This window comes from Sphaerodactylus townsendi, linkage group LG06 (genome assembly GCF_021028975.2).
Source record: "Sphaerodactylus townsendi isolate TG3544 linkage group LG06, MPM_Stown_v2.3, whole genome shotgun sequence".
Taxonomy (NCBI): Eukaryota; Metazoa; Chordata; class Lepidosauria; order Squamata; family Sphaerodactylidae; genus Sphaerodactylus; species Sphaerodactylus townsendi.
This window is the reverse complement of record NC_059430.1, coordinates 84,362,678-84,387,929: the sequence shown is the minus strand read 5'-3', so window position 1 is coordinate 84,387,929 and position 25,252 is coordinate 84,362,678. Positions and strand designations below refer to the sequence as shown.

Here is a 25,252-nt window from a genome sequence, read left to right as displayed (position 1 = left end):
AGAATAGGAATTTGGCTTGGGGTTGTGAATGTACCCCCAATACACTTGGTGTACATTTTTCACAGAGTGGACATTAATTTGGTTTACATGACAAGTCACTAGCCATTTGGAACAAAAACTTCTTTTTCCTGATCTGAAGAAAGACATTCGGTGCATATGAACTACACTTTGTTTATGTAAAGGAATATGCAGCTCACGGAAAGAGAATTTAGCATCCTGGTCACATCAGTGCTTGGTGAGCACTGCTGATATTGTGAAGAAGCTAATACCTACGCGCATCTATTAACTCTGCCAATGTTAATAAGCAACGTTAACAAAAACAAGGGGAGGTTTGATTACAGCTGAACAATGTGAGCTGATTGGAAAAAAGAAGCGTTCTGCTGTCAAATTTAGTTGTCTCAGAAATCAACAGTTTTAAGATACAGTTTTAAGATATAGTTTAAGAACCATAAGTATAATTAAAATAGTAAAAATGCCTTTGCTTTCTCTAAACGGTGAGCTTTTAAATAGCATTTCAAACTTGGTTTCACAATTCTTCTATCAATATCCAAGGGAATGTATATCACCTACCCAGGGTGGTAAGAGAGGGACTGGAAAAGTCCTCTAGCTGCTGGCCTTTCTCATGTGTAGTCCCAATGTGCTTGTGCACAGAAAACCGCTCAATGAACAGCAGTTACAGCTAGGTGCAACACTGTTTTCCTCTGAGATATGTCCAGCATTATAAACACTTTACTAAAGTTTCATGTTTCCTTAATCAGGATCATCAAAAAGTATTCTTTGATTAATATATTGGAAAGCTACTTAAGTAAACATACTTGAATATATTGAAAATCTTAAACTTTTCCACATGAAGTTGTCAAGAGGGGTGAGCAGTCAGCTGAAATGTTTCAACCTAAACTGCCACTCTTTTACAGGAACAAGACCCAGGATCATTTGGGATTGAATTTGCTACAATTGCTCGATCAACCCTGCAGATTCGATATTCTCTCCTGCCATATTTATATGCTCTATTCTATGAAGCTCATGTCTCTGGAAATACAGTGGCCCGAGGATTAATGCATGAGTAAGTTAACAATTCCTTTTTCTTAATCACAGGTTCATTGTGAAGTGCACAGTTACAAATTATATTTTCTTTTCATCCTGTCGAAGTCCCAAGTGGATCCTTGTGATCAAATGTGTGCTGTAAGTTTCATGCTTGGAATTCAATACCCAGGCATGCATAGCCTAATTTGGCCTATGACCAAGGTGCATGGGGAGAGGGTCTTTAAGCCTCCTCTCTGGTGTCATTTTGCTGATCTAAAATGGTTCAGGGGAACCACTGGTTTCCTAGAAGGAAACTTAAGCTATACCTATGGTTGAATGCATTCTGCAGGTAAATTTTCCCAACAGGGCAAATAGTGACTCCCTGGGGCCATTTCAAGTTTCAGAAGAAAAAACTTCTGAGTGAGTGGAAAAGAGGGACATGACATGTTTCTTCTTCGCATAGAAGGTTTTTAAAAAGTGCTGTCTTTAAACCTTTCAATAAAACTGGTCTAGGAAACTTGTTTTGTCACAGAGAAGTAGAGAAGGGTGCCTAAAGGAAGCCCTCGAGCACATTTATCCATTGCTTGCTTTAACCTCACAAGACTGTCAATTATTTTGGAAAACAGAGTACCTTCGATACATTCTGTTTTCTTTTTCTTTATCACTTGCTTCCATCCCACTTAACCTTTAAGACTTTAGTGGTGCCATCTTTTTACTTTCAGAAGCCAAGGTGGCTCATTCTATATATGCACACAGGAGGATGGGTTGCACTGTGTCCCACGTGGGCATGAAAATGCAAGGATTGCAGGTTGACAGGTGGTCAGTGAGGCAGCCAGCTGAAGCCGAGGAGAACTGCGACTGTTCACAAACTTAGGAACAGCAGCAAGAACCAGAGAGATGAGTAATGTGTAGTGCCTGAATATTTAGTTAACCTAAGCAGGGATCAGTCCTGGCTGATACACCAGCTGGTTTATCGATCATCTGGGGCACCAGCAGAGGTCAGATACCAACTGAGGAGTTGTCAGAGAATGGTTTCATCAGCCCTTCTTACAACCAAAGTAGGAACTGTGATTCAGCCAAGACTTAAAGGAGTGTAGTGCCTTCTTTCTTGAATGGGATTGACCTTTGAAATGTATGACTGTACCTCTTGTGAATTGGGCCTGGGGCCTCTCTCTGAAGATCTTGAGTTCCCTGAAGCTACTTTGTGACAAGGACTGAGATATTCTGTCAGTCTCTAGAAATAATACAATTTACATTTGGTGGTTAAATTTTAACCTAGGTTTACAGCTGACCAGGAGACTCATGGCATAGATACTGCTTTCCTTTGGGGACCCGCTCTGATGATCACTCCAGTTCTTCAGCAGGCAAGTATTGCACTCCTAGAAATGCTGTAATTCTGAATGACGGTATACCATTCCTGATTTTTGGTTAGATGCAAGATGAACTTCTGTTTCCTATACTGATAGTACTGATGCATGAACACAGTCAATTAAAAAGAAAGATTGGTTTTTAGAGCTAGTTAATTATAAATTGATCCTAGTCAATTATCCAAAGAGATTGACTCCATGTGAAAAGTTAAGCAGTGAATGTCTAGCCCTTATCTAGTTGCTTTCCAATTCTCTCGCCTGCCTTTGCAGATGCAGAGTCATCAGTTATTGGGGCTTGGCAAAGGGAAGAAGATGGGGAAAAAACAAAGGAGTTTTTCAGTGTTTTATAAAAATGTGTCATGGTGCCAGGCTCCAAGAAGAAGTTTGAACCACAATTAATATGGACAGTTATTTCACAAATTATTATTTGGGTTGGTTCAGACAATTGTGTGAATTCGTGGCTTATTTTAGTTATGATCAGTATGTGAAACCAAAATTTGACTCGTGGACGATCATTCAAATTCTTGACAAATGCTGATTTCATCAACTTCAGACTTACCGCCATCTCCTCCAAAGAGACCCAGTTGTTATCTTGTCTCCACTGAGGCAAGGACAGTACTGTTCATGTTCATACATCACACAAAACTGAAGTTATTAAGCCAATACTTCAAACCATGGTTTTTGATTGGATGGATCCTAACAAACAGATCATTCAGATGATCACCATTATCACAATAATTTAATTAATCCATGGTTTTGCATGATATTTGATCCCAGTTTTTGATCACAAGGAAAATTTGTATTTGGCAAGTATCATAGTGGATCTAGTACGCGGAAAACCAACTTATCATATTGGCTTAATTACTGTTATTTAACAGATCCAAAAACCTGATGAACATGTATCCCCCATGTGCATGTTCAGGTGTACTAGTGACTCTGCCCCATGTATTTCCACATCTATTCATAGTTTACAGTATGAATTTAGAATCTGTTGTCTGCTGTGGTAACAGTTGAAATATGATAAACTAATAAAAGGAGGGCACACTTTTTGGGGTCTTACTTTCCTGTCATTTAGCACACTGGTCCTGAACCATGAAAAACTATATTACGGTCATTTTGACTGTTTTGAAAATCAGGACCTTGTGTCATTTCTGTTTTAAAGTCTAAGCACGTTATGCACGCCTGAGTTCCATTGATTTGATTTCATTTCATGGGATAGGTTTAAATAGGCATGTAACTCTTCAGCTGAAATCAGTGGAATGCATAATATAGATTAGCATCACATAGTAATTTGCTGCTGGTATATTAGAATTGTACAAAAATCACAATATTGTGTAAAGTTTGATATGTTAGAAATGTATAACGTTGTCTCTGCTTTCATGACATTTACAGGGAGCAAGATCGGTGGATGTCTATTTTCCAGCAGCACCCTGGTTTGATTACTACACGGTATGTAGTTAGGACTACAATGTTCTTTTTTATATACTATTCAGTGTTTTGTAAAAAAATTCATAGACCTCCAGATAACCAACTTCTCATCATTTTTGATGGAGCTGAGAAGTGTCCTTCAATTAACTTATTTCCCAGTTTTCATAATTTTCATTCCCACCTTTTCTATGTTCTGCTAAATCCTAAAAAACTATAATTTCAAGAGGGTAAAAATGTGACTCGATCTTTGCAGAGGGAAAATTCATGTTTTCTCATTTGATTTCACAATAAAGTTTGTGATTTATTTGTGAATGGCTGTGCATTTAAAAGCCAGCTGTGATTCCATAAGCAAGTTACATTTAGGGCAGTCAGGCAATCGGTGGGATCAGTTCAAAATGGCCACTATGGTTGCTTTGGTTCTCATGGCACCATGGCACCATATGTCCAGAAATATTTCAGTGAGTTTTAGATACTGCAGCATAAGAACACAGGGTTCTTGATAGAGGGCTGCCTACTACCTGATGCTCGACCCTTGCATATCTTGGTTATAACATTCAACCAGGCACAAGGAAGCAGCCAGTTGAGTTTAGATAGTGATAGCCTAATTAAAAGAACAGCTGCAGTCATTTTTACTAGAGGCAGCTTGAGGCTGGCCTGGATGCTAAACTTATCCAACTTTTAATTAAATCTCTGCATACCCCTTCATGCCAAGTTGAATGGGTTTTGGCAGCTCAACTCCCAAACTCTTAGGCTGATTGATATTGATTATCTTGACTCATTAAAACTTGATTTTTCACCCCTTTATGAAACTGAAACTAATTTGGTCATCCTGACAGCCAATCTGCATCATCAGAGAGATGGAGGAGTGCAGCCCATTGATTCTCCACAGCTTTTCATGCTATCAACCATTGTTTCTTCCTGGATCTCCCATTGGGGGTTGCTCGTAGAAGAACCATACTCTGATCTCGTCATCTTTCACTGATAGATTTCAGAAGGTGGTCCTGGGGAACATGTGTTCATCTTGGTGGCATTTATAACTACAGAGTTCCTCCTGGTTCTCTTTTCAATCCCCTTAGGACATTCCTACTAGTAAACATTTGAAGGTTTCAGTTTTGGTTTCATAAAAGTGTGCTAATTGACTTCAGTTGACTTAGAAGGATGTAACTTAGTTTAGGATTGCACTACAATTAGTAGGCTGATGGACCTCACTGCTGGACTATATAAACTGAGCTCTTTGGTACCTATGCCTTGTGGGAACAATGGAAAAGAATCATGCAGAGAATCTTATCTACCACAGTGGATCATTTCATGGAAGAAGAGTTTCTGAGGAACCCCAAATTTCCCGGGAGCTGTTTAAAAAACCACTGGCCTCACTGGTGAAGGGTTTCATTTCTATTACTGGAAATTTAAGTGTTGCTTCTGAAAATGCTTTACACAACAAGAAATCAGTTCTGTCCAGATTGCTTTCTAAAGAATCCTTCTACTGCATCCAATATTTTGGTAGGGTGATAAAATACCAACCTCCTGGCTCAATACACATGTCAGAATTCCTGCCCCATTGGAAAAGATCCCATTGTTTATCCGAGGAGGATACATTTTACCGACACAAGCACCAGCCACAAGAACTGCAACAAGGTAACTCATCTGGTTGTTGGGGGTTTTCCGGGCTTGTGGCCATGGTCTGGTAGATCTTGTTCCTAACGTTTCACCTGCATCTGTGGCTGCATCTTCAGAGGTGTATCACAGAGGGAAGTCTATTACACACTGTGTTCAGTGAGAAGGGAATGTTTTTAGTGGGTATATATTGTCCATGTCCCAGGGTGGGGAACCAATCAGTAAGTGTTTGGGTGGTAACTCATCTTTGTTTTTATTTGAGTCAAGTTTTTTTTCTTCTGTTGCTGACATTGGGAGCTCCCATATCTTGTTTCTTGACATCTTTGTACCTTCATTTTATGTCAGTAATGTTTTTAACCAACAGCCGTCTAAATCCATTTGGCCTCATTGTTGCTCTGAATGAACAAGGTGAAGCCTCAGGCTCTCTCTTCTGGGACGATGGTGAATCTATTGGTGAGTTCAATCGGTGTCTTCTGGTCTTCTCAGGCTGGGCATTTATGCTGTATGTTTGGATAGTGCCAGCGGCTGATGTTCAATCTATCGGTACTTTAAATCAGTAATAAGTCTTTTGAAAACATCCAGGTGATGCTTGCATAAAAAAGCTGTTATATTCCTTTATATAATTTATATATTTATATAATAGCCAAATGCTTCCTCCCTATCTAGTCAAAGAACCACACATTGGGGACAGCCATTGTTACAATTTGGAGTTCTGCAAACCTAGGGGAGCCCCCAGTTTTCAGAAAAATCTACTTTGTAAAAGGGGGGGAATAGGGAGAAATAACCAGATGTTATATGTGAAACTGCCTTAAGCTGAATAAGACTATTGGTCTATCTAGGTTAGTGTTATTTTCTCAGACTAGAATCAACTCTCTGGCCCCTTCCACAAGGTCCAATAAACACAGGTGTAGGACACTAAAAAAACTGTTTTGGGGAGGGAGACTTCACACAGATCTCACCCCCCCAAACGAGTCTGAACCCTGTTATTTCCCCCAACGTGGGTTTTTTGAAAATCACTAAACTAGCGAGTCATTTCAAAAATCCTGAGTTGCAGCTGCTTGCAAACAAACGACCAGGCAGGAGGCACTTTATTTGGCTCCCTTTTCCCTTAAAAAAAAAATTGCGCAGCTTGAATCTTAGCTGTGCAGGTGCAGATGGTCATATTGTGGGACATCAGCATGGCTGTGGGGTTCATTTCTGCATGCCTGCATAGCTACGCACAGGTGGGAAGTAATTAAAAAATTAAATGGGTCTCCATGCGAAAGCATGACAGCAACCCGGATTGTTTCCATGGGCTCCAATCGCTGCCTGCACAGATGCATGTGAATGCAAAAACAGGAAAACGGGTTCCTTTATCCTGACTGCAACCCATTATACAGTTGCTGTGCAGAAGGAGCCTCTGTGATCACAGACAGGGGTCTTTCATATCACCTGCTTGTTGATCCTTTTAACTGGAGATGCTGGTGATTGAAGCACTGAGGCATGGGTCCCTTCCAAGACCCCTGGTAAGTGATATGTATACATGCACAGACACTGCCAAAAAAAGGATTGGCATGATGGTATTTCAATCCAAAATGGTACCTGGCGTGGCAGCAGTGGCCACCACAACCCATGCAAGGATGGGGAGGAAGTGGGAGGGAGAATGCAGAACCAGAACTGGGGAAAGGAATCAGCAGGCGGAAAAGGAGGAAAGCAGTACTGGATTGGGGGGCGGGGGTGGAGTGGAGGAGGGGCCAGTGAGGGCAATTATATTTTTCTGTCCTCACAGACCCCCTCTTGTTTTATGCAGTTAGCCAATAGCAGCTGACATCCACAAAATCCCTTCACTTAATGTGTAAAAGAGAGAAATGAAATTGGTGAGATAAAGCTTGAATGGGCAAGCTTCGGATTTGGCTCATTGCATTTGCTGTTGGGTACTGTTCTCAGATCAAAAGATTCTTTCTTGGGTAATCTGATATTAACCCCAGCCTTTTGTTTTGACAGACACTACAGAGAATGGAATGTATTTCTTGGCCAAATACACATACACAGAAGTAAGTTGAAGCATAGAGTGAGGGGCAAAAACTAGGCAAATGAAGGATATGTTCAGCAGCTGTATGTAGGAGAATGGCTAGTGTTGCCCAAAATATAGTATAGTACAAGCCAAAAAGATAGAAAAAGAGTGAAAACTGGGCAGAAAGAGTGGCAATAGCTTTCAGGTGAAGAAAAGACAAGTGGGTAAGGCAAGGCAGAAACATCCTTTTCCTATGGGGACAGACCCCTATCCAGACGCTTTTTAAAATACTGTTCTGGAAACAGCTTGTAAGCAGCAGCTGCCAGCAGTCTTGTATTTGGAAGATACCCAGTGAGTTATCCTTCTAGTCCAGCTGTCTATCACAGGACACAATATTACAACTCTTCCCACCTGACTTTTGACTTTATTCAAGGAAGAGGATGCCTTAGCCTTTCCCCTGATTGTAGTTCATTGCAGTGAGTTTCTTTGATAGTTAGGAGGCTGTTGAACACCCCCCCCCCGCACACACACACACACTCTTTCTATTCAAAACTGTGTCTTTGCAAATATGCAAATGATGGTTGTCTTCTTTTTGACATCCTCTTGAATATCTGAAAACTGTCTATGCACTTCTTCCTAAAAGCCTTTCCTCAGCTGCTTCCTGTTGTTTGTAGTGGTGGCAAACATGGTTGTCATTATATGTCAGCATGCCAAGCATATCATTACCAGATATTTCACTTTGAAGAAATAAAAACCTGGCCACCAATTAGAGACTAATGAAGTATTTACTGATGGATAAACAGACAAAGCTCTAGCCATAAGCCATTTGCCTTTAAAAAGAAAAAAAAGATTGGGGGGGGGGGAGAGGAGGGACATTTCAAATGCTTGCAAAGATTTTCATGGCATTCAGTTCCCAAGAATGCAATTAATAGGAGCAGTTCGGAGGAACACAATGACATTAATATTCCTGTGGTGCTGTTCCCAGACCTGCTGCTTCCAGCACTGACAGTGAATAGAAGAAGAGACAACTGTTTTTTGTGTGTGATTATCTCTACAGACTTATGTCAGATCCTCCTTGTACTACAGCAGATGCTGTCCAGTTTTCAGGCTTCCCTTTTTTTCCTCCCTGTCTTAGAGAAAATGCTATAATCTCAGTGGGAAAGGGAGGATGTTCATTTTTGCTGGCATTTGGTCTATAGCAAATGGAGGATGTTCATTACAGAAGGACAGTAACCACTTTTGTACTTAAGATGGAAATCACTTTGCATTTGATTGCTGGCTCAGTAATGCATCAATTTTTCATTGCACTGTTTAGATTTCCATCTATAAATGCAGTGTCTGAATTCTGGATATGAAACAGAAGTCTATGAGAAGCCTTAGAATACTTCCCATATTCTTAATTGTTTTTAAAACGATTCTTTAACAAAATCTGTTCTCCTTTCATAATTGATTTAAGCTCCTTACAGGTTATTTTGTTCAATTCTAATGTGATATATTCATCTTTTCGGTGCCTGCAATTACCTTAATTATATTGTGAACACTGGCTCCTTTTTGAGGCTATTTAAAGAAGAGTTCCTTAAATTTATTTATCTGTTCCTATCCTACCTTCGTATTTGTAAAGAAAAATATCCAAGGCAATTAACATTTCATTAACTATAAAATACAGCCAAATAAATACAAATACAGAGTAAGATTCTCTTCTAATTAGTTAGTGGAGAAAGTTTTTTAAAAAGGAGTCAAGCAAGTCAATAAAAGAGGCCTTGATAACAGTGCTATCCTAAGCAGAGTTACACCCTTCTAAAACCACTTACTTCAATGGATTTAGAAGGAGACAACTCTGTTTAGGATGACATTGCAAGGGTGCTATTCTAAAACCTGGGAGTAAGCCCCACATAATAAAATGGGAGATATTTCTGAGAAGACCTACTCCCTCTACCTCCTTCTGTTGTTGCCAGCTGCAACTAGAAATATTTCCCTTGCAGCTATTGGAAATGGATGGCCTTTGGTTTGATCCAGCCTGGCAAGTCACACACTCATTTAGCTCTAAGGTCTCTTTACTGCTTGAGAAGCACTTTAAAAGCTATTGACAGCATTTCCCAGGGGGTAGTTTTTCTTCTTGCTTCAGTTTTTAGTGCTAGAGAGTCTCTCTCTTTTAAAACAAAACAAAACGGAGCAATAAAAGCATAACATTATCCTAGCTCAGAGGCTGTCTAGACTGTATGTGCAGTGCTTGTCTACCAGCTCTTGGCAGTGCAAATAAGCTAGATGTTGGCATCAAGAGCAGTGTGGGTACTGGACATGTGAGTTGCACAGCAGATGAACATCCAAGTTCTCCCCACCAAAAGTGTTGTAGATAGATTGCCTTTGGGTTGATTTCAGTTCAGTCCAAACTGTGGCTTGGATCCACTGAAAATATCCACTGGCAGAAATCCTTTTGTAAGTGGAGTATGACTATATTATCCCTACTCTTCTGCATCAGCCCAACATGCCCTATGAAATGTTCCTCTTGGGGGGCAAGGGGCCCCTGGTGAACAGTATGAATTGGAGGTCTGCTACAGTAGGGATGAATCAGTAAAAACTGTCCCCTTCCATCTATTGAAATCCTCTGTGGGATCCAACCCCATGTCCCTTCCCTATTCATTATCTTCAGACTTCAGTGTGCCCTCAGAATTAGAACTCCTTTGCTTCCACAGTATGTTGGTTCCACAGTATGTTGGATCCAAACAGCTATTCCATTAGCAGAACAGTACTTCCATTGATCGAGGAGGGGAGGGCAATTTCTATCAATTCTACCACATATTGTAGACCGTCACTTTTTCTTCATGCAGTTCTTGACCTCCGCTAAAGCACAATTTCAGGGTTCTCACTGAGGAGAGAAACAAGGGAAGTCCTGCTCTGCCAACTCAGTATGTGGGAATTAGCTGCATCTAGCAGAACCTCTCATGACAATAGATGGCCAAGGGTAAAACAGTGCAAGATGTGGTAGGCCCTTGCTTGGATCTCCTATCATTTTGGGGTTTTCTGCAGAAATTGTAGGCTACCAATTTGATTAGGGAGTAGTGCTGGGGTATATAGTGAATTTGTCAATGCCCTTGTCTTAATCTCTCCAAATTGCTGTTGGCTTCATATGGAGAAAAAAAACCCTCTATGTTTTTTCCCATATGGCCTTTTCAGTATGTTGAGAAATTTAGATTAGACAAACAACAAAACTTACAGACACTATCTTGTGCAATTCTGATTGAACTGGCAGATGGCTGCAGGTGCATTGGATCTCCAGCAGTTGGATCTTGTGCATCTTGTGCTGGTTAATGCACCAAATGCTCTGGTTTACAACAGTTTGCACATCTACACTTCTGTTCTGTGCCACAGTCTAGTCCCAGGATTCAAACAGAATATTTTCTTTTGATGGACTTGCAAGGAAGTAGAACAGCATGATTCTGTGTATTATTAAGAAGAGCGACATATTAAATCTATACTGATTTCTTCTTATGCTGCATCATTCAATAAAGCCTAAAATACTTCTGATTTATTTTAGGGTCACTTGACCACCCGTATTGTTCACAACAACTTCCGGGGAGTGGATTCTCTGACATATGACACAATTCATATCCTTGGCATCACTTCAAGACCTAATGCTATGGTCCTGAATGGAAAAGAGGTCCGCAGCAGTGACATACATTATGAGGAAAATGGGGTAAGAGTAGTGTTTATGAATTGATAAGAGACATTTACTTTATAGTAGCTGATGAGATATGGATTTGGAATGGGAACAGATTGGGGCTCTAAAAATATATATATCTTGGTACCTTTTTGCTGTGGGGATCTCTACTATGGCAGTTCTGTGTAAACTTCATTAAGATAACCTACCTCTTAATGTCTATCTCCTCTGTATGGAAGGATCACCTAATAAGAATTTATGTATACCCCTGGACCTTACACTTTCTCATGTACAAAAGTCAAAGACAAAATATTTGGAAATTTTAGATACAGTTATTCATAGGTGAAAATTTCTATGCAATTCCCCAGGTTTGGGGGAATGTCAAATCCAAGGAACAAAACAGTTATAGCTTTGGGGTGCTGTCTGGTTTCTGGGCTGTATGGCCGTGTTCTAGCAGCATTCTCTCCTGATGTTTCGCCTGCATCTGTGGCTGGCATCTTCAGAGGATGCCAGCCACAGATGCAGACGAAACGTCAGGAGAGAATGCTGCTAGAACACGGCCATACAGCCCGGAAACCACACAGCACCCCAGTGATTCCGTGAAAACCTTCGACAATACAGTTATAGCTTTGCTGACTGGTAAGTTATTAAAAGGGTGGATTCCTAAAAGGAGAATGTAAGGTGAGTGCTGGGCAAGTGTCTTCATTTTCATCCTGTTATGGCTCTGTATATGTTTCCTGCTAATAAAAAGCCAGTGGCATGAACTTGGGTGGTAGTCACTACAGTGATCCATCCCAGCTCTCCTTGCCCTTCTTTATCCAAGAGGCCTTGGGGAATCTGCGTGTGTGAGGAAATTTGCTCTCAGTGACTTCATTCCTATTGAGATATTTGCTTAATAGAGCAGAGTTTGCCCAATCATATTGAATGCAGTCAATAAATCTCACAAGAAGTATGTTGCCAGTTAAACAATAATATTAATAAATGGACTACCTCAGAGAGAGGCAAAGAAATATATTTAATTTTTTTAGGAGAGCAGTGGGAACAATGCTATTATTCTTTCCTCAAATTTTGATTTCATACAAAATCTGAAATAATTTTTATCAAGGCTGGGTTTAGCCCAATCAAAGCTAAAATTCCTTCTAAAAGTTGGTTTGACCAATAATGTGTAATTCCAAGGAAAGATATTATTAATCTCTTTTTGTGCTTCAAAGCCAATCCTTCTCCAAACATTAGAGAGTGCTGAATAAGGCCAATTTTTCATGAGCAAAATGCCCCATTGTTGGCACAGAGAATACTCCAGTGCAGCTGGGAATTCTCCATGGCTCCCAGTACTGCAGCATGTCTGCTACGCTGTTGCCCTGGGGCCGCCCCGGAACACTGACTTTGCTCCATGGCTTTCAAAAACCACCAAAATGGAGGTACTTTTTGAATGGCTCCATGTTTCTTGGGTGGCTTCCACTGCCGTGGAAAACTCAACAACAGCAGCACCAGGACCATTTCCCCCGCCTTGCCACTCAGAAGAATCGTTGCCCCCCCCCCCCCCCGGCTGCATGAAATCCTTGCATGCGTGCAAGAATTCCCCTGCTCTATATGAGATGTGGCTATCATTGGAGTTTTTAAAAGACCTTGTTTTTGAGACAGAAAATTGGGGTGTTCGGGTGCATTGAATGGGAGGACGGTGATTCTGTCACACAAGACGAGGAGGGGGGAAGGCGGCGATTCTCTTGCACGCGCAAAGAGTTTAGACTGGGGCGGCAATTCTCTCACACGCACAAGTATTTTCGACAAGAGGGCCTGAGGGTACTGATTTTCAGCACCGGCCTGCGTTCAGATTTACAAATTTAAAAAATAGTGAAAGTGAGTGGGGGGAATGGGCTGAGATTCAGCCAATCTGAACCCAGGAAATGGAGGCTACCCACACATGCGTGAAAGACATTGCGGAAGAGCTCGTGGTGCTAATGGACAAGCCCCAAACTCATGGGGAACCACACCGGCCCTGACTCAAGTCTAGGAAAGAACCAGGCAGCTGTGGGGGGCTAGAAGCAGGGTGAGAAGTGCCATGGCAGGCACGCTCCCGGATATACCACAGGGCATTTCGACCATGGAAAAACAGCTTATAAGACTTTCTTAAGGAGCAAGAAGAGAACTGCAGTTTTTGAAAACTGGAGGATCCTTATCAATATAGTCAAGAACAAAGATTCCGCATGTTTTTGGAGACTAACTTCCAACTGTTCCCATCTCCACTACAATTGAATGGGCAATACAATTTCTGCTAATACTTTGGAACTTCACTTCTCTGTACAGACAGTAACAATTGGTTACATCTCCAGATTTCCCTCTCTAGAGTCTATTTCCCATTGGCTTCCTATATCAATACAAGAAATCAAACAAGTAATCCAATATCTTAAGACTGGGAAGGCCCCAGGCAGTGATTTTATCCCTCCTGATCTACTGAAATCTAAAGTTGACTGGTAGGCTCCAATACTCACCTCCCTATTGACTTATAGTGATCCGATGACTCAGATTCCTCAAGATTGGGGCCTTGCCATCATAGTCCCCATTTTAAAACAAGGTGACAGAGCCAACCCAGCCAACCATAGACCAATATGTCTTCTAAATATAATCAGAAAATAATATGCAAGGCGTCTCTGTATTAAACTATGAGACTAGTTAGACCATGAGGGCTTCCTGCAAGAAGAACAGGCCAGTTTCAGACAGGGCAGGTCAGTCATGGGTCACTGCTTCATTTTGTATCATTTAATAAATATGTGAGTTTTGTTAAAAGCTCAATCTTTGTGGCCCTTGTCGATTTCAAAGCTGCTTTCCACTCAGTCTCTATAGGCTTTTTCTGGTCAAAATTACATAACTCTACAATTAATAAATGTCTGTTACTACTAATCTTTGAACTTCATGAGAATACTGATCTCTGAATCAGATTCAGCCCAGAAGGACACCTGTCCAGCCCAGTCCCTAATTAGAAGGGAGTGAGACAGGGCTGTATCCTGCCCCTCCCTTTTATTTAATATTTACATTGATTCACAAATAAAATTATTGTTGAATCTTGATATCCTTGCTCCCAGACTGGCAAGTAGAAGGTTACCAGTACTCCCATAAGCTGACAATGCTGTAATTCTTTCACAAACTAACATAGGTTTTAAAAAAGCCCTGAGGTCTCTGACTTTACATTGCCAAAAAAACATCTCACCATCAATTATTCAAAATAAAGAAATATGTGTTTTAATAACAAAGTAAAGAATTTCTGTTGGCATATTGACAAGCATTGAATTGAACAAGTTAAATGCTTCAGGTATTTAGGAGTTGTATACCAGCATAATGGAAAATTCTCTGCTCATGCTAGATCTGTAACTGATTCTGCCCAAAGGCTATCTTGAGATTTTTCCTCTCTAAGAGTGGTGGGGGAAGACTTCATCCCATCTGCCATTAAGTTATATCAGGCCAAATCTCTATCACAACTAATTTATGGAGCACAGGTGGGACCTTATGACAACTTTGTTTCACTAAAGAGAACTCAGTCAAGTTTATTTCGAGTCCTTTTTAATGCCCCTAAGAGTACTGCTAATGTGGTTCTTAGACAGGGGGCCGGACTCCTAAAAGTAGAAACCAGGACCTGGCTGATTATCCCTGACTGTTGGTTGAAACTACATCTTTTCCCTGAGGCCTTATTACTTTCTCTCTATTAGCTGATCCACAGCTCAATTGGATTTTGAGGTAATCAACAAACTTCTCTCCATTGACTTAGCCCCAGACCAGCTTTTGGAAATGGGACTTAACAAAGCAAAACATTATGTTCACCAACATTTATTGGATATCAAAGGAGCAAGGATATAAAAATAAATTGGTCCTTCTTCCAACTCATGGATGGGACTTTCTGCTGCCCCATATCTAACTTCTATTACTTTCTCCAAATTGAGATGGGCTTTTTGTAGAGCACATTTTAATGCTCTTCCAGGGTCCTTACTTATAGGGAGATTTCAGCATTGACCCATGGAAGCCTGTGGCGCTGGTGTAATGGAAACACTCACTTATGACTTACTTTATGTTTAATTTTACCTCTGTTGTACAGAGCTTTTGGGCACCTTGGACATTCTGATGACTTTGTGATAAACTGCTTGCTGTTAGGGATGACATAGTTTCATACACAATAGCGAAGTTTTGTTACAATGCTTGTAAATTACAGAGTGCTTTGGTTGGTAAATCTACTAGCTAAAGGGTTTTTGTGTTGTTGCTATGCAATATTTTTTGTTCTGAATTTTATTGTGCTGGTCTATGATTGTGTTTAATAAACTGAACTGAACTTTAATTGCTTGGCCCCCAGGCTGGAGTGTTTTCACTAAGATTAGTATACTCTCCGGATAGTAATCAAATCATGTTTCATTTCCCACTCATATCAGAGATTGTAGAAAACTACAGAAATCTGCTCATGATTAAAGGTTTACGCTTTTGGCTGACTGTAAAAGGGGACCACCACACACCTCTGGGAAAAACATCCCTTCTGCACCCACACAGAAAGGAACGGAAAACCAGTCTTTAACAGAACATGAGCTAGAGAAGCCTCTCCAAGACTCCATGATCACTCACTCATCTGTTCTTTTCACTGGAAACATGGCAAGTGTTCTCTTACTGCTTTCAAGTAAAGCAAATGGTTAAAATGAGCGATCATGGATTCCTAATGAGATTTTTAGCTGCGGAAGCCCAGTGGTTACAAGCATTCCATATTTAGGTGAGACAGGTAGATTAGTTGCCATCTCAGGACTCCCAAACCAACCTAGACCTGGGTAATTTTCTATCTCTAGTACCTCTAGCATAGCTCTTGGAAGCTAGGCAGTGCCGCCTTGCTTAGTATTTGGATGGGAGACCAATAAGGAAGTCCAATGCCACTACACAGGGGCAGGCAATGTCAAACCATCTCTGAGCATCTCTTGCCTTGAAAACCCTTCAGCTCAACCATAAGTTGGCTGCAACTTGACAGCAGTTTCTATCACCATCTGCCTCAAGCCACATCCTCTAGATGAGAATTAAGGGTGAAAATGAGCTTCTATAGGGTAAATATGATCTTGTGATGCCTGTATCTAACAAACAGGGAAATAGCCTTCTTTGACCCAGTTACCCAGAATCCTTCAGGATTTCCTGGTGAGGTTCAAATTGGGTGCTGTGTGGTTTCCGGGCTGTATGGCCGTGTTCTAGCAGCATTCTCTCCTGACGTTTCGCCTGCATCTGTGGCTGGCATCTTCAGAGGATTCAAATCTTCAGAGGTTCAAATTGTTTATTAGGTAAACAGGATAGGTCTCTATGCAAAATGCTAAGATTTGGCTAGCATGTGAATTTATTTGGAAACTTGTGCTGTTAGCAAATGCAGTCACTGAAGCAGGAATGGAAGACTTGTATGTTCATTTACTGGAAGGTTAACTGGTTTGGTGAAAATGGCAGCCCTCTATAGATCATTATGGCATTGTGTTACAACATCTTAGTTGGGGCTAAGAAGAAAGCCTGGTCTGTAGTTGGGGTGTTTCAATTTACCCCATTATACAATTATACCCCATTATACAATATGTACATATCCTGCCAGAACAGAAAATGTCCTTTAGCAACTGGGAAAAAGAAATTAATGGTGTTAAGTACATGTTGTAAAGGGAAGGCAAGAACTCAGAATATAAAGCAGCTTGAATGAACTAGGGTGCTGGTCACATTAGAAGTAATTCTTCCTTCTTCTTTTTTAAAAGGCAAATCATTTTAATACCAGAATGGCAACCTGATAGTTATGACTTTTTAAAAAAATGTTGTTTCCATCCAGCTCTCTCAGTTGATCTGTGGGTGGAATGTGCAAAAGGGCAATGATGGGAATTTTTCAGTGGAGAAAGGCATTAAGGACAGAAATATTTCCAGGCCAGGTGCCATGCAGAAGTCAGACTAGCAAAAACTTGGGTGGGGGGAGACATTTGCCTTACAGCATGTAGAACTCAGAACTGTGAGAAAGGTCACCATTCGGTTTAAATGGGGACTGGACAAATTTATGGAGAATAGCCAAATGGGAATTCTGGGTTGAGATGCTAGAGAACAATCAGCAGAGGGAGCTCTGGCTTGTGGGTTTCCCTGTGGCATCCAACTGCCTGCTGTTGCAAACTGGACTTGATGGATATGCTCTGTTGAGGCTGCAATTGGAGTGTGGAATGTGAAGCTTCTTGAATCCAATATCTGAGGAAAGACAGAGGCCATGACTTGTTGTTGCTCTTGTTGGACTTATCTGCAGCATTTGATATAGTATCTAAACTGAGGTGGGTTGGCATTGCTAATATTATTAGACAGTGTTCCACTTGGTAGATTCTAACATCTTGACCAACCACCTTGCTGAAATTGGAATTTGTGGGTCAGCCTTGCAGTGGCTGTGCTCATTCCTCCACGGTCAGGGAAAGAGGGCGAAAAAACGTACTCCCACCATGAGTTGGTGTGTAGGATCCCATAACAGGAAATTCTCTCACTGATACTATTTAATATTCATATGCACACTCTTGCTAGATTGATCCAGAGGTTTGGACTGGGCTGCCATCGATACATAGATGACAGATATCTACTGATGGACAGTCATTTAGATATCACCCGATGTTTCAGTCAGTTGTTTGGGAGCTGTGGTGGAGTATATGAAAGAGATCCAACTGAAGCAAAGATGGAGGCCATGTAGATGGGTTGGGTAAGGTGGGGTGAAAATGCCAACTGCTGGCTCTTGACGGCATGCAGCTAAATACGCCACCAACTGTGAAGAGCCTGGGTGTGCTCTTTGATGCCTCTTTGACAGTGCAGGCGCAAGTAGTGCATGCAACTTGCGTGGCATTTTTCATCTTCGCAAGATGAAGCAGTTGTCCTCTAACTACCTCAAACTGATCTAGCCACAGTGATCCATGCAACAGTCACCTCCAGGTTAAACTACTGCAACTTGCTCTATGAAGACCTAGCCTTGAGCCTGCTCTGGAAATGACCTAGTGATAGGAGCATATCCAACTAATGCTCTTCCAGATGCACTGGTTTCAGGTGGAGGACCAGATCAAGTTCAAAGTTTTGGTGTTGACCTAAGCGATCTGGGACCAACATACCGTCAGAACCATCTCTCTTGGTTTGTCCCTCGAAGATCGCTATGCTCTGCGAATGGAAATTTGTTGGAGTTCCCTGGCCTGAAAGAAATCCAGCTAGCCTTAACCAGAGCCAGAGCCTTTCCAGTCCTGGCTCCACCCTGGTACAATGCTCTGTCAAATGAGACGTGCACCCTGTACAGTTCTACAGGGTCTGTAAGACAAGCTGTTCCACCAGGTGTATGGTTGAGGCAGCTATCACTATTCCATCTAAGCCTCCCCCTTCCCCCTTTTTCTTTTGTTGAGGAGCTTGGAGGCAAAAGTGGGTATCAGGGGATGCATTCTGCACCGGTTCAGATCATTCCTAAGTGTTCAAGTGGTTGCTTCTGGAAACTTGTTATCATCAGTGTGGAACTTGCCCTGTTCAGTTCTGTAGTGCACAATTCTATCCCCCATGCTTTCCAATCTCTGTAAAACTTTTAGGGCAACTCATCCGTAGCTGTGAGGTTGGTTGTCACCAATATGCAAATGATATCCAGCTCTATATATCATTATATGAATCTACTGGTGATGCGCTAGAGGTCTTGAAGAACTGCTTGGCTGCTGTGGTAAACTGGATAAGAGTGAATACATTGAAACTAAATCCTGAAAAGACAGAGGTAATGCTGGTTGGAAAGGTAGAGATCTTGAAGGTCATTGAGCTCCACACTTTTGATGGAGTTCAACTGACCCTTATTGACTCAGTTAAGAATCTTGGGGTTATACTGGACCCAATGTTATTGCTGCAGAGCCAATGTTATTGCTGCAGAAGCAAATTAATGCAGTTTCAAAAAAAGCTTTCTTCCAACTTAGCCTAGCTCATTGATATGACTGATCTGTTTACCTGGATCCAAGCTGCAATGACAACAAAACTGGCCACACCCCTGCCACGCTGTGCACCCGGGGCGTTGCGCCCCAACCCGCCCCGTTGGGACTACGCCTCTGCCACAGTGAGGACAATTGCATTCAAAACCTCTTAAAATGCCCTATTCCACTTCAAATATTTATCATGGTTTAATGTTCTGTGTGTTCAAACCCAGTGACCCTTAAATTGTTCTGCCCTGCGATAGCCCTTATAGCAATCCAGAAGCAAAAGCAAGAATTCTCTTCCAAGCTCAAAGTTCTATTTCATTAGAGATAAAATCACCAAAGGCTCAGGCAACTCCTGATGGTTTTTGCCAGGCTTTCTAGATCGGAAATATAGTCTAGATAAAATGCTGCATTATTTGACAGTGCTTGTAATGTCCACCTCAGTGAACAAATTGGTTAAGCGAAGCAAGTGATAGGATGAGAGATCCTGCCCAGAGGAAATGTGGAGGGGCTCTCTTTTTAAAAGGAAAATGTCAGAATGCATAATCATAATTAGTGATACTCAACAACTCATGGAGCCACATTCGCCGTTACCATCAAATAAAGTCCCATGACAGTTTTGTGCGCTATGTGCCACCCTACCAAACACACAAATACAAGAATATAAAACATAACTATTAATATTACATATATAACTGCAAATGATAATCTTTTAAGTTATATTTGAGCATGTAGGGCTGTCTGTCCCAGTGGTGTAGCACCAAGAGAGAGGAGGGTGCTTTTCGGGGAGTGGCAGGGGTGCAGGGCACACATGTGCCCTGGGCACAGTTCCCCCTCACTCCGGCCCTGGTCTGTCCCCCTCACTGTTGAGCCTGTTACTTCCCTTGCTTCCTTCTCATTCTCTCCTGAGCACACGGAACAGCAGAGAGTGAGATAGCCAAGGTGTCCAGAGGAGAGCAAACTGGCTGTGGAGAAAGGGGAGTCATAGTGGCTGACTTGTTCTATCCTGGGAGGCTGGTGATTTTACTATTTCCTCTGTGGCGTGTGTGCTCTCCCCCTGATATGGGAGTGTAGAGGCCAAGGGAAAGGTTGGTGTTGTTGGAGAAGCTGTCCCTTTTTTTCTGTCCCTAGCACAAGGCACACACTTTGGGGACGCTTGCAGTTTACCCATCCTCTGGTTTCTTCAGTGGTGGCTGCTTCAAGTTGGAAACTACCTAACAACAACAAACCTCACTGGGCAAGGTTTTCTCCCCTTTCATAAGACATGCGGTTGGTGTCATATTAGAAAACCATGCTCCGAATAGCCACAGGAGGCATGTCAAAGAGCCATGTGTGGCTCCTGAGCCGCCTAGTGAGTATCTTTGGTTTAGAGGAAATGAGTTTTTCCTCCTGCAAGCAGTAAAAGTGTGTTACATTAAAGGGAGAAAATGTAACTCCAAAACTTTTAAAGTTAAAATTCAAGAAAAATCCAGAGTACGCCATTGTTTCTGATTGATAAAACATTTCAATTCCTGTGGCAAAAACATTACAAACAGAAACCCTGCTCATTCTATTGTAAACTGAAATTAACATCTCCCCACAAACTCTCTTTTCTGTTGCTCATAGCAGCTTAGGAGAGGATGGGAAGGAAACATTTAACACTTCAAAATGTTAGATTATTTTGAACAGTTTGAATGAAAATATGCTCTGTCAAAACAGTGTTTTGAGTATTAGACACAAATCTTACTGCGAGGTCTCATATTATTTGGATTGCGAAGGCTAAAAGCACCCCTCCCGCATCACAACCTCCTCACTTCAAAGTTTTCGAATAATCCTGTGTACCAGGAGTAGCAGGTCTCCATTCCCACTCATAATCTCATCAAGGCTGAAAAACGGAATTATTGACAGATGATACTTTGCCACCAGACAAGGCAAGGATACATCTTTGGAAAGAATGTCTAGAAGGAAATATATGGTGCAATCCTAAATAGAGCTGCGTCCTTTTAAGCCAGTTGACTTCAATGGATTTAGAAAGCTGTAACTTTGGTTAGGATTACATTGATGGTTGATAAGAATAAAATATGAAAGAAATAAATATTTACTTGCTCGGAAGGCATAGAATTATGGCTTGATATATATTTTACACTCTGAGATAAACAGTGAGAATCTAGGACAACCTACGATTCTAGAGCCAAATGAGCCTCAGTATAGAACCAAATATGGTTCTTTTGAAATGAATATGAAATCTTTTAGTTAAAGTATATTTGGAAGAGTAGATGGGATGCTGAAATATCCATTATGTTATAGGAATTGATGGTTTCAAGAACTTCTTAAAGATGCCTAACAGAAAGTGAAATGAAATGATAGAGAATAAACAATAATTTTTGTGGAAACTGCACAGATTTATGCCAGCACATGGACAGTCCAATCCAGATGAGGAGAAGGGGGGCGGATTGGGCACAGGGATTGGCAGGTTGTTTTCCTCTGCTGGTGCAAGGCCATGGAAGAGGCAGAGGTGTGAGTGGCTTGCCACCTCTCAGCTCTGCCACAGCAAAAGCTGAAAGTTCCAGCCACAGCGGAGCAATACCAGCGTCTGCTTGGATGCCGGCAGGGGTGAAGGGCTGGCCATTCCCTGGGGTTGGAGCCAATGTTAGTCAGTTTCCACCTTGGGTTTGCAGCCAGTTGTGCTTCAGACCAGGTTCTGGACTTACGCCACCCTTTCAGGTGGCATAAGTCCATTGGCCCCTATGGAGGACTTTCCAGTGGTGGAGAGACTTTTCAGATTTTTTCTTCTCCCTGTGTTGGCATAAAGCCCTCTGGAGGCAGCAGGATGGTAGCAGCAGCACTGTTCCTGGCTGCCTCCAGGAACAGGGTGTACTGTGCAACAATCATTCAGGGACCTCCAAGGTATACCACCTTCTAATAAGGGTTTTTAACAGCCAGTGTTTGGGCTGTGGGAACATTAACCAATGTGTCAGTTACTGTATATACTCGCATATAAGTTGAATTTTTCAGCACATTTTTTGTGCTGAAAAAGCCCTCCTCGACTTATACGCGAGTTAGGTGTATTAAAATATTTTTTTTTAGGGTTTTTACTTTGTCGGTCCCCAGGGGGTGCAGTTTTTAGGTTAGTGGCACCGGAATTTCAGGGATTTTTCAAGAGACTCTCCTGATGATACCACCCAAGTTTGATAAAGTTTGGTTCAGGGGGTCCAAGGGGGTGCCCCATCCCCCATTGTTTCTAATGGAAGCTAATAGTAGATGGGGCTACATTTTGAGGGTCCATAACTTTGGACTCTGAAGTTGGCCCGCGAGGGTCGCAAGGAAGAGGCAAGATGCAGCGATATCATCCGGTGGAGAGAGCCAGTGGCAGGAAGCGTGATCCGTGGATCTGGCTACTCTGCCATAGTTTGGTCCCTGGCACCTTTTATTAGGGTTTGCCAAGAGGCGGGTCGGGAGGCTGGAGAGCGGGAGAATATTGTACAGTACATGACTCATGGGGCTGCGTACGTGAGAGAGGAAACGTTCCTGTCCTGGCCTAATCCATACCTGGGGGTATGCACCCCTTTGTCCCTTTGTCCGGGACATCTTGTGACAGTGAGTCAGGCATCTCATGATCTATGACTCATGGGGGTCTTGTGACAGGTGAGCGTGTGCACCCAGAAGATGGCACAGGCATTCCTGCGCTCTGTCTGAGGCTCTGCTTGGTTCACGGGGATCACCCCTACAGGACCCCCTGAACCAAACTTCACCAAACCTGGGTGGTATCATCAGGAGGGTCTCCTAAAGATACTCTGAAATGTTGGTACTGCTAACATAAACATACCTCCCCTGAACAAAAATTCAGTTTTGAAGGATTTTAACTCTTGTGTTTTAGCTTGGTTGCTGGCTGGGCTAAGGTTTTTGTACTTTTAAAGTTATTGTTGAGACCATATTGTTTTTGTTGACCCTCTTTTCCACTTAGAGCTAGTTTACTGTTTTTCTTTGAAATAAATATTCAAAAACATTTAACCTACTGATGCCTCAGTGCCTCGACTTATACACGAGTCAATAAGTTTTCCCAGTTTTTTGTGGTAAAATTAGGTGCCTCGACTTATATGCGGGTCGATTTATACACGAGTATATACGGTATTAGTAATGTGAAGTTGTGTAGCTTCAATTATGCAAACGGGCCTTCTTATACTTGCTTTTTGTTGTTCTCTTGCTCTGTTTGGCTCTTTCATGATTAATTGCTAATGTATTCACCTGCCTCTTGTTGTATGATTTACTGTTTTTCTTACCAAAATATGTTCAGGTTGTTCAGGCAATATCTCACAGACAATATATAAAAGTCCAAATTGCTAGCAGCTACAACATAAATTAGAAAGATTCTGAATAACATGAATAGATTTTCATTTTTAATGTTAACTTCAGTAATACTGTGTTTTATGTATTCAGCTGGAAATGCCCCCAAATTTCTCAAATTATCATTAGAGTTTCACAAAATATAAGAATCCTGTTGAATAAAACGAGGATTGAACTTTGTCTCTGAACTCAGATTCCTTATACTTCCCAGAATGGCGAAGGTTGCAAGTATTATGTTGGTCAACATTTAATGGTCATAATTTTGTTACATTAAAACATTTTTAGTAATATTAAAATTCCACAGGGGAATTATGGAAGTTTAAGAGTTTGTATAGATTGTGCCCAAATATTCGTAGTGATAATTATATTGAAAGTGATTTCATCAGTCAGTATACCATTAACTTGTTTTATTTCTCTCTCTTTTTAAACAGAAACTCACCTTGCATATTTATGCACCACTTGGTGAAGTTTTGGATATTGTACTTCAATGAAATAATGAGGCCAAGAAATTATTTGTTATATAATTATGTCTAATTTGATTGTGTTCAATAAATAAATCTGCCTTGCATATCTTGTGGGCGTAGTTATTTCTCTTTCTATATTGGAGCAGTGTATATCACCAGACCATGTCAAACTGAATATATGTTAAATTCAATGAAACTGCTCAAGACAGCTGCTATTTAACAGTGCCTCACATGTAATCATATGTCCTAGTAGGGAAGACCATGCTGTGAAAGCCGTTTCTCCAGCATTCTGGATGGATTTCTATAGCCCAAGGACAATCAAGAGGACTACCAAAAGAGATTCCCTTATTCTCACCAGACAAGATGACATCTGTGCTGAGTCATTCTGATATGCAAGTCCAACACTTGATATTACAATAATCAGATGATGTGCATGGCTAGAATAAGCAAACCCAGGTGTACAAATAATCTTCAACATCACCATTTTGGGAGGAGAGGGAAAAATGGCCTTTTCTGCACAGAATGTTTTTCAAACATTTTTAAAAAACTGTTTTGGCTTTTTTTTGTCCATGTAGCATAGAACATTAAAGCATTTCAATTGAAAAATGGTTCCTTTTTCTGCCACTCCATGCTACCTGCTACTTGCTGAATGTGTTTTTCATGGACATTGCCTCTGCTTGCAGCTGCCCACCATTTCAGTGTTTAAAGTACATAAATAAAGTTTGTTTTGCCAGCCAATTATGTGCATGTATCATTTTTCCTTTTTTTTCCAATGAGCTATCTTGGAAGTTACAGAGACTTGAACTCTGCACATATTGTCAGTTCTCATATCAAGTCTTCATAGCTTCCAAGACAGCTCAGTAAGAAAAAAGAAAAGGAAAGCCGACACGTGTGCATAATCGGCTGGCAAAACTAATGTTATGTACTTTAAATACTGAAATGGCAGGTAGCTGCAATGGCATGGAGAATCCCTGAAACTGCAGAAAAAACAAAAATGAAAGCTTTAAACTTGAGCAAGAAAAATAAAACATGTCCTGCTCTCTGCATACATGCAGGAAATGTTTTGAAATGTTTTAAGGAAAAAGATCACTAGTTATGTGATTTCAGAAAAACTCGTTTTGAGCACAAATAAAATGTTTTCAAAAAGTTTTGGGGAAAAAACTGTGCAGAATTCCAACCCAAAATGCTTTTATTTCTGTCCTGAAAACATTCTGTGTTTTGCAGAATATTAAACATATCTGGACAAAAAAATTGAAGAAGCTGCTATCACCTATGTCCTGCTACCTAGACAAATCTTAGTAGAGTTGCTAATTTCGGACTGGAAAATTCCTGGAGATTTGGGGATGGATCCTGAGAGGGAGGGGGTTGGGGAAGGGAGGGACCTCAGCAGGTTATAATGACAGAGTCTACCCTCCAAAGATGCAATTTCCTTCAGGGGATCTGATTTTTCT

General features: G+C 41.2%; 1 protein-coding gene across 1 annotated transcript in view; it reads left to right on the top strand.

Annotated features, from left to right (window-relative positions):
- The window catches only part of LOC125435391 (maltase-glucoamylase-like), a 103,974-nt gene extending 80,080 nt beyond the window's left edge, over positions 1 to 23,894 (top strand). The window contains exons 16-23 of the mRNA XM_048501591.1: positions 915 to 1,063; positions 2,303 to 2,387; positions 3,783 to 3,839; positions 5,323 to 5,453; positions 5,797 to 5,885; positions 7,416 to 7,465; positions 10,961 to 11,119; positions 23,769 to 23,894. Of these exons, the coding sequence (XP_048357548.1) occupies positions 915 to 1,063; positions 2,303 to 2,387; positions 3,783 to 3,839; positions 5,323 to 5,453; positions 5,797 to 5,885; positions 7,416 to 7,465; positions 10,961 to 11,119; positions 23,769 to 23,828 (780 nt within the window). The 3' untranslated portion in view covers positions 23,829 to 23,894. The remainder of the gene's footprint in view (positions 1 to 914; positions 1,064 to 2,302; positions 2,388 to 3,782; positions 3,840 to 5,322; positions 5,454 to 5,796; positions 5,886 to 7,415; positions 7,466 to 10,960; positions 11,120 to 23,768) is intronic.
- Positions 23,895 to 25,252: the final 1,358 nt, after the last annotated feature.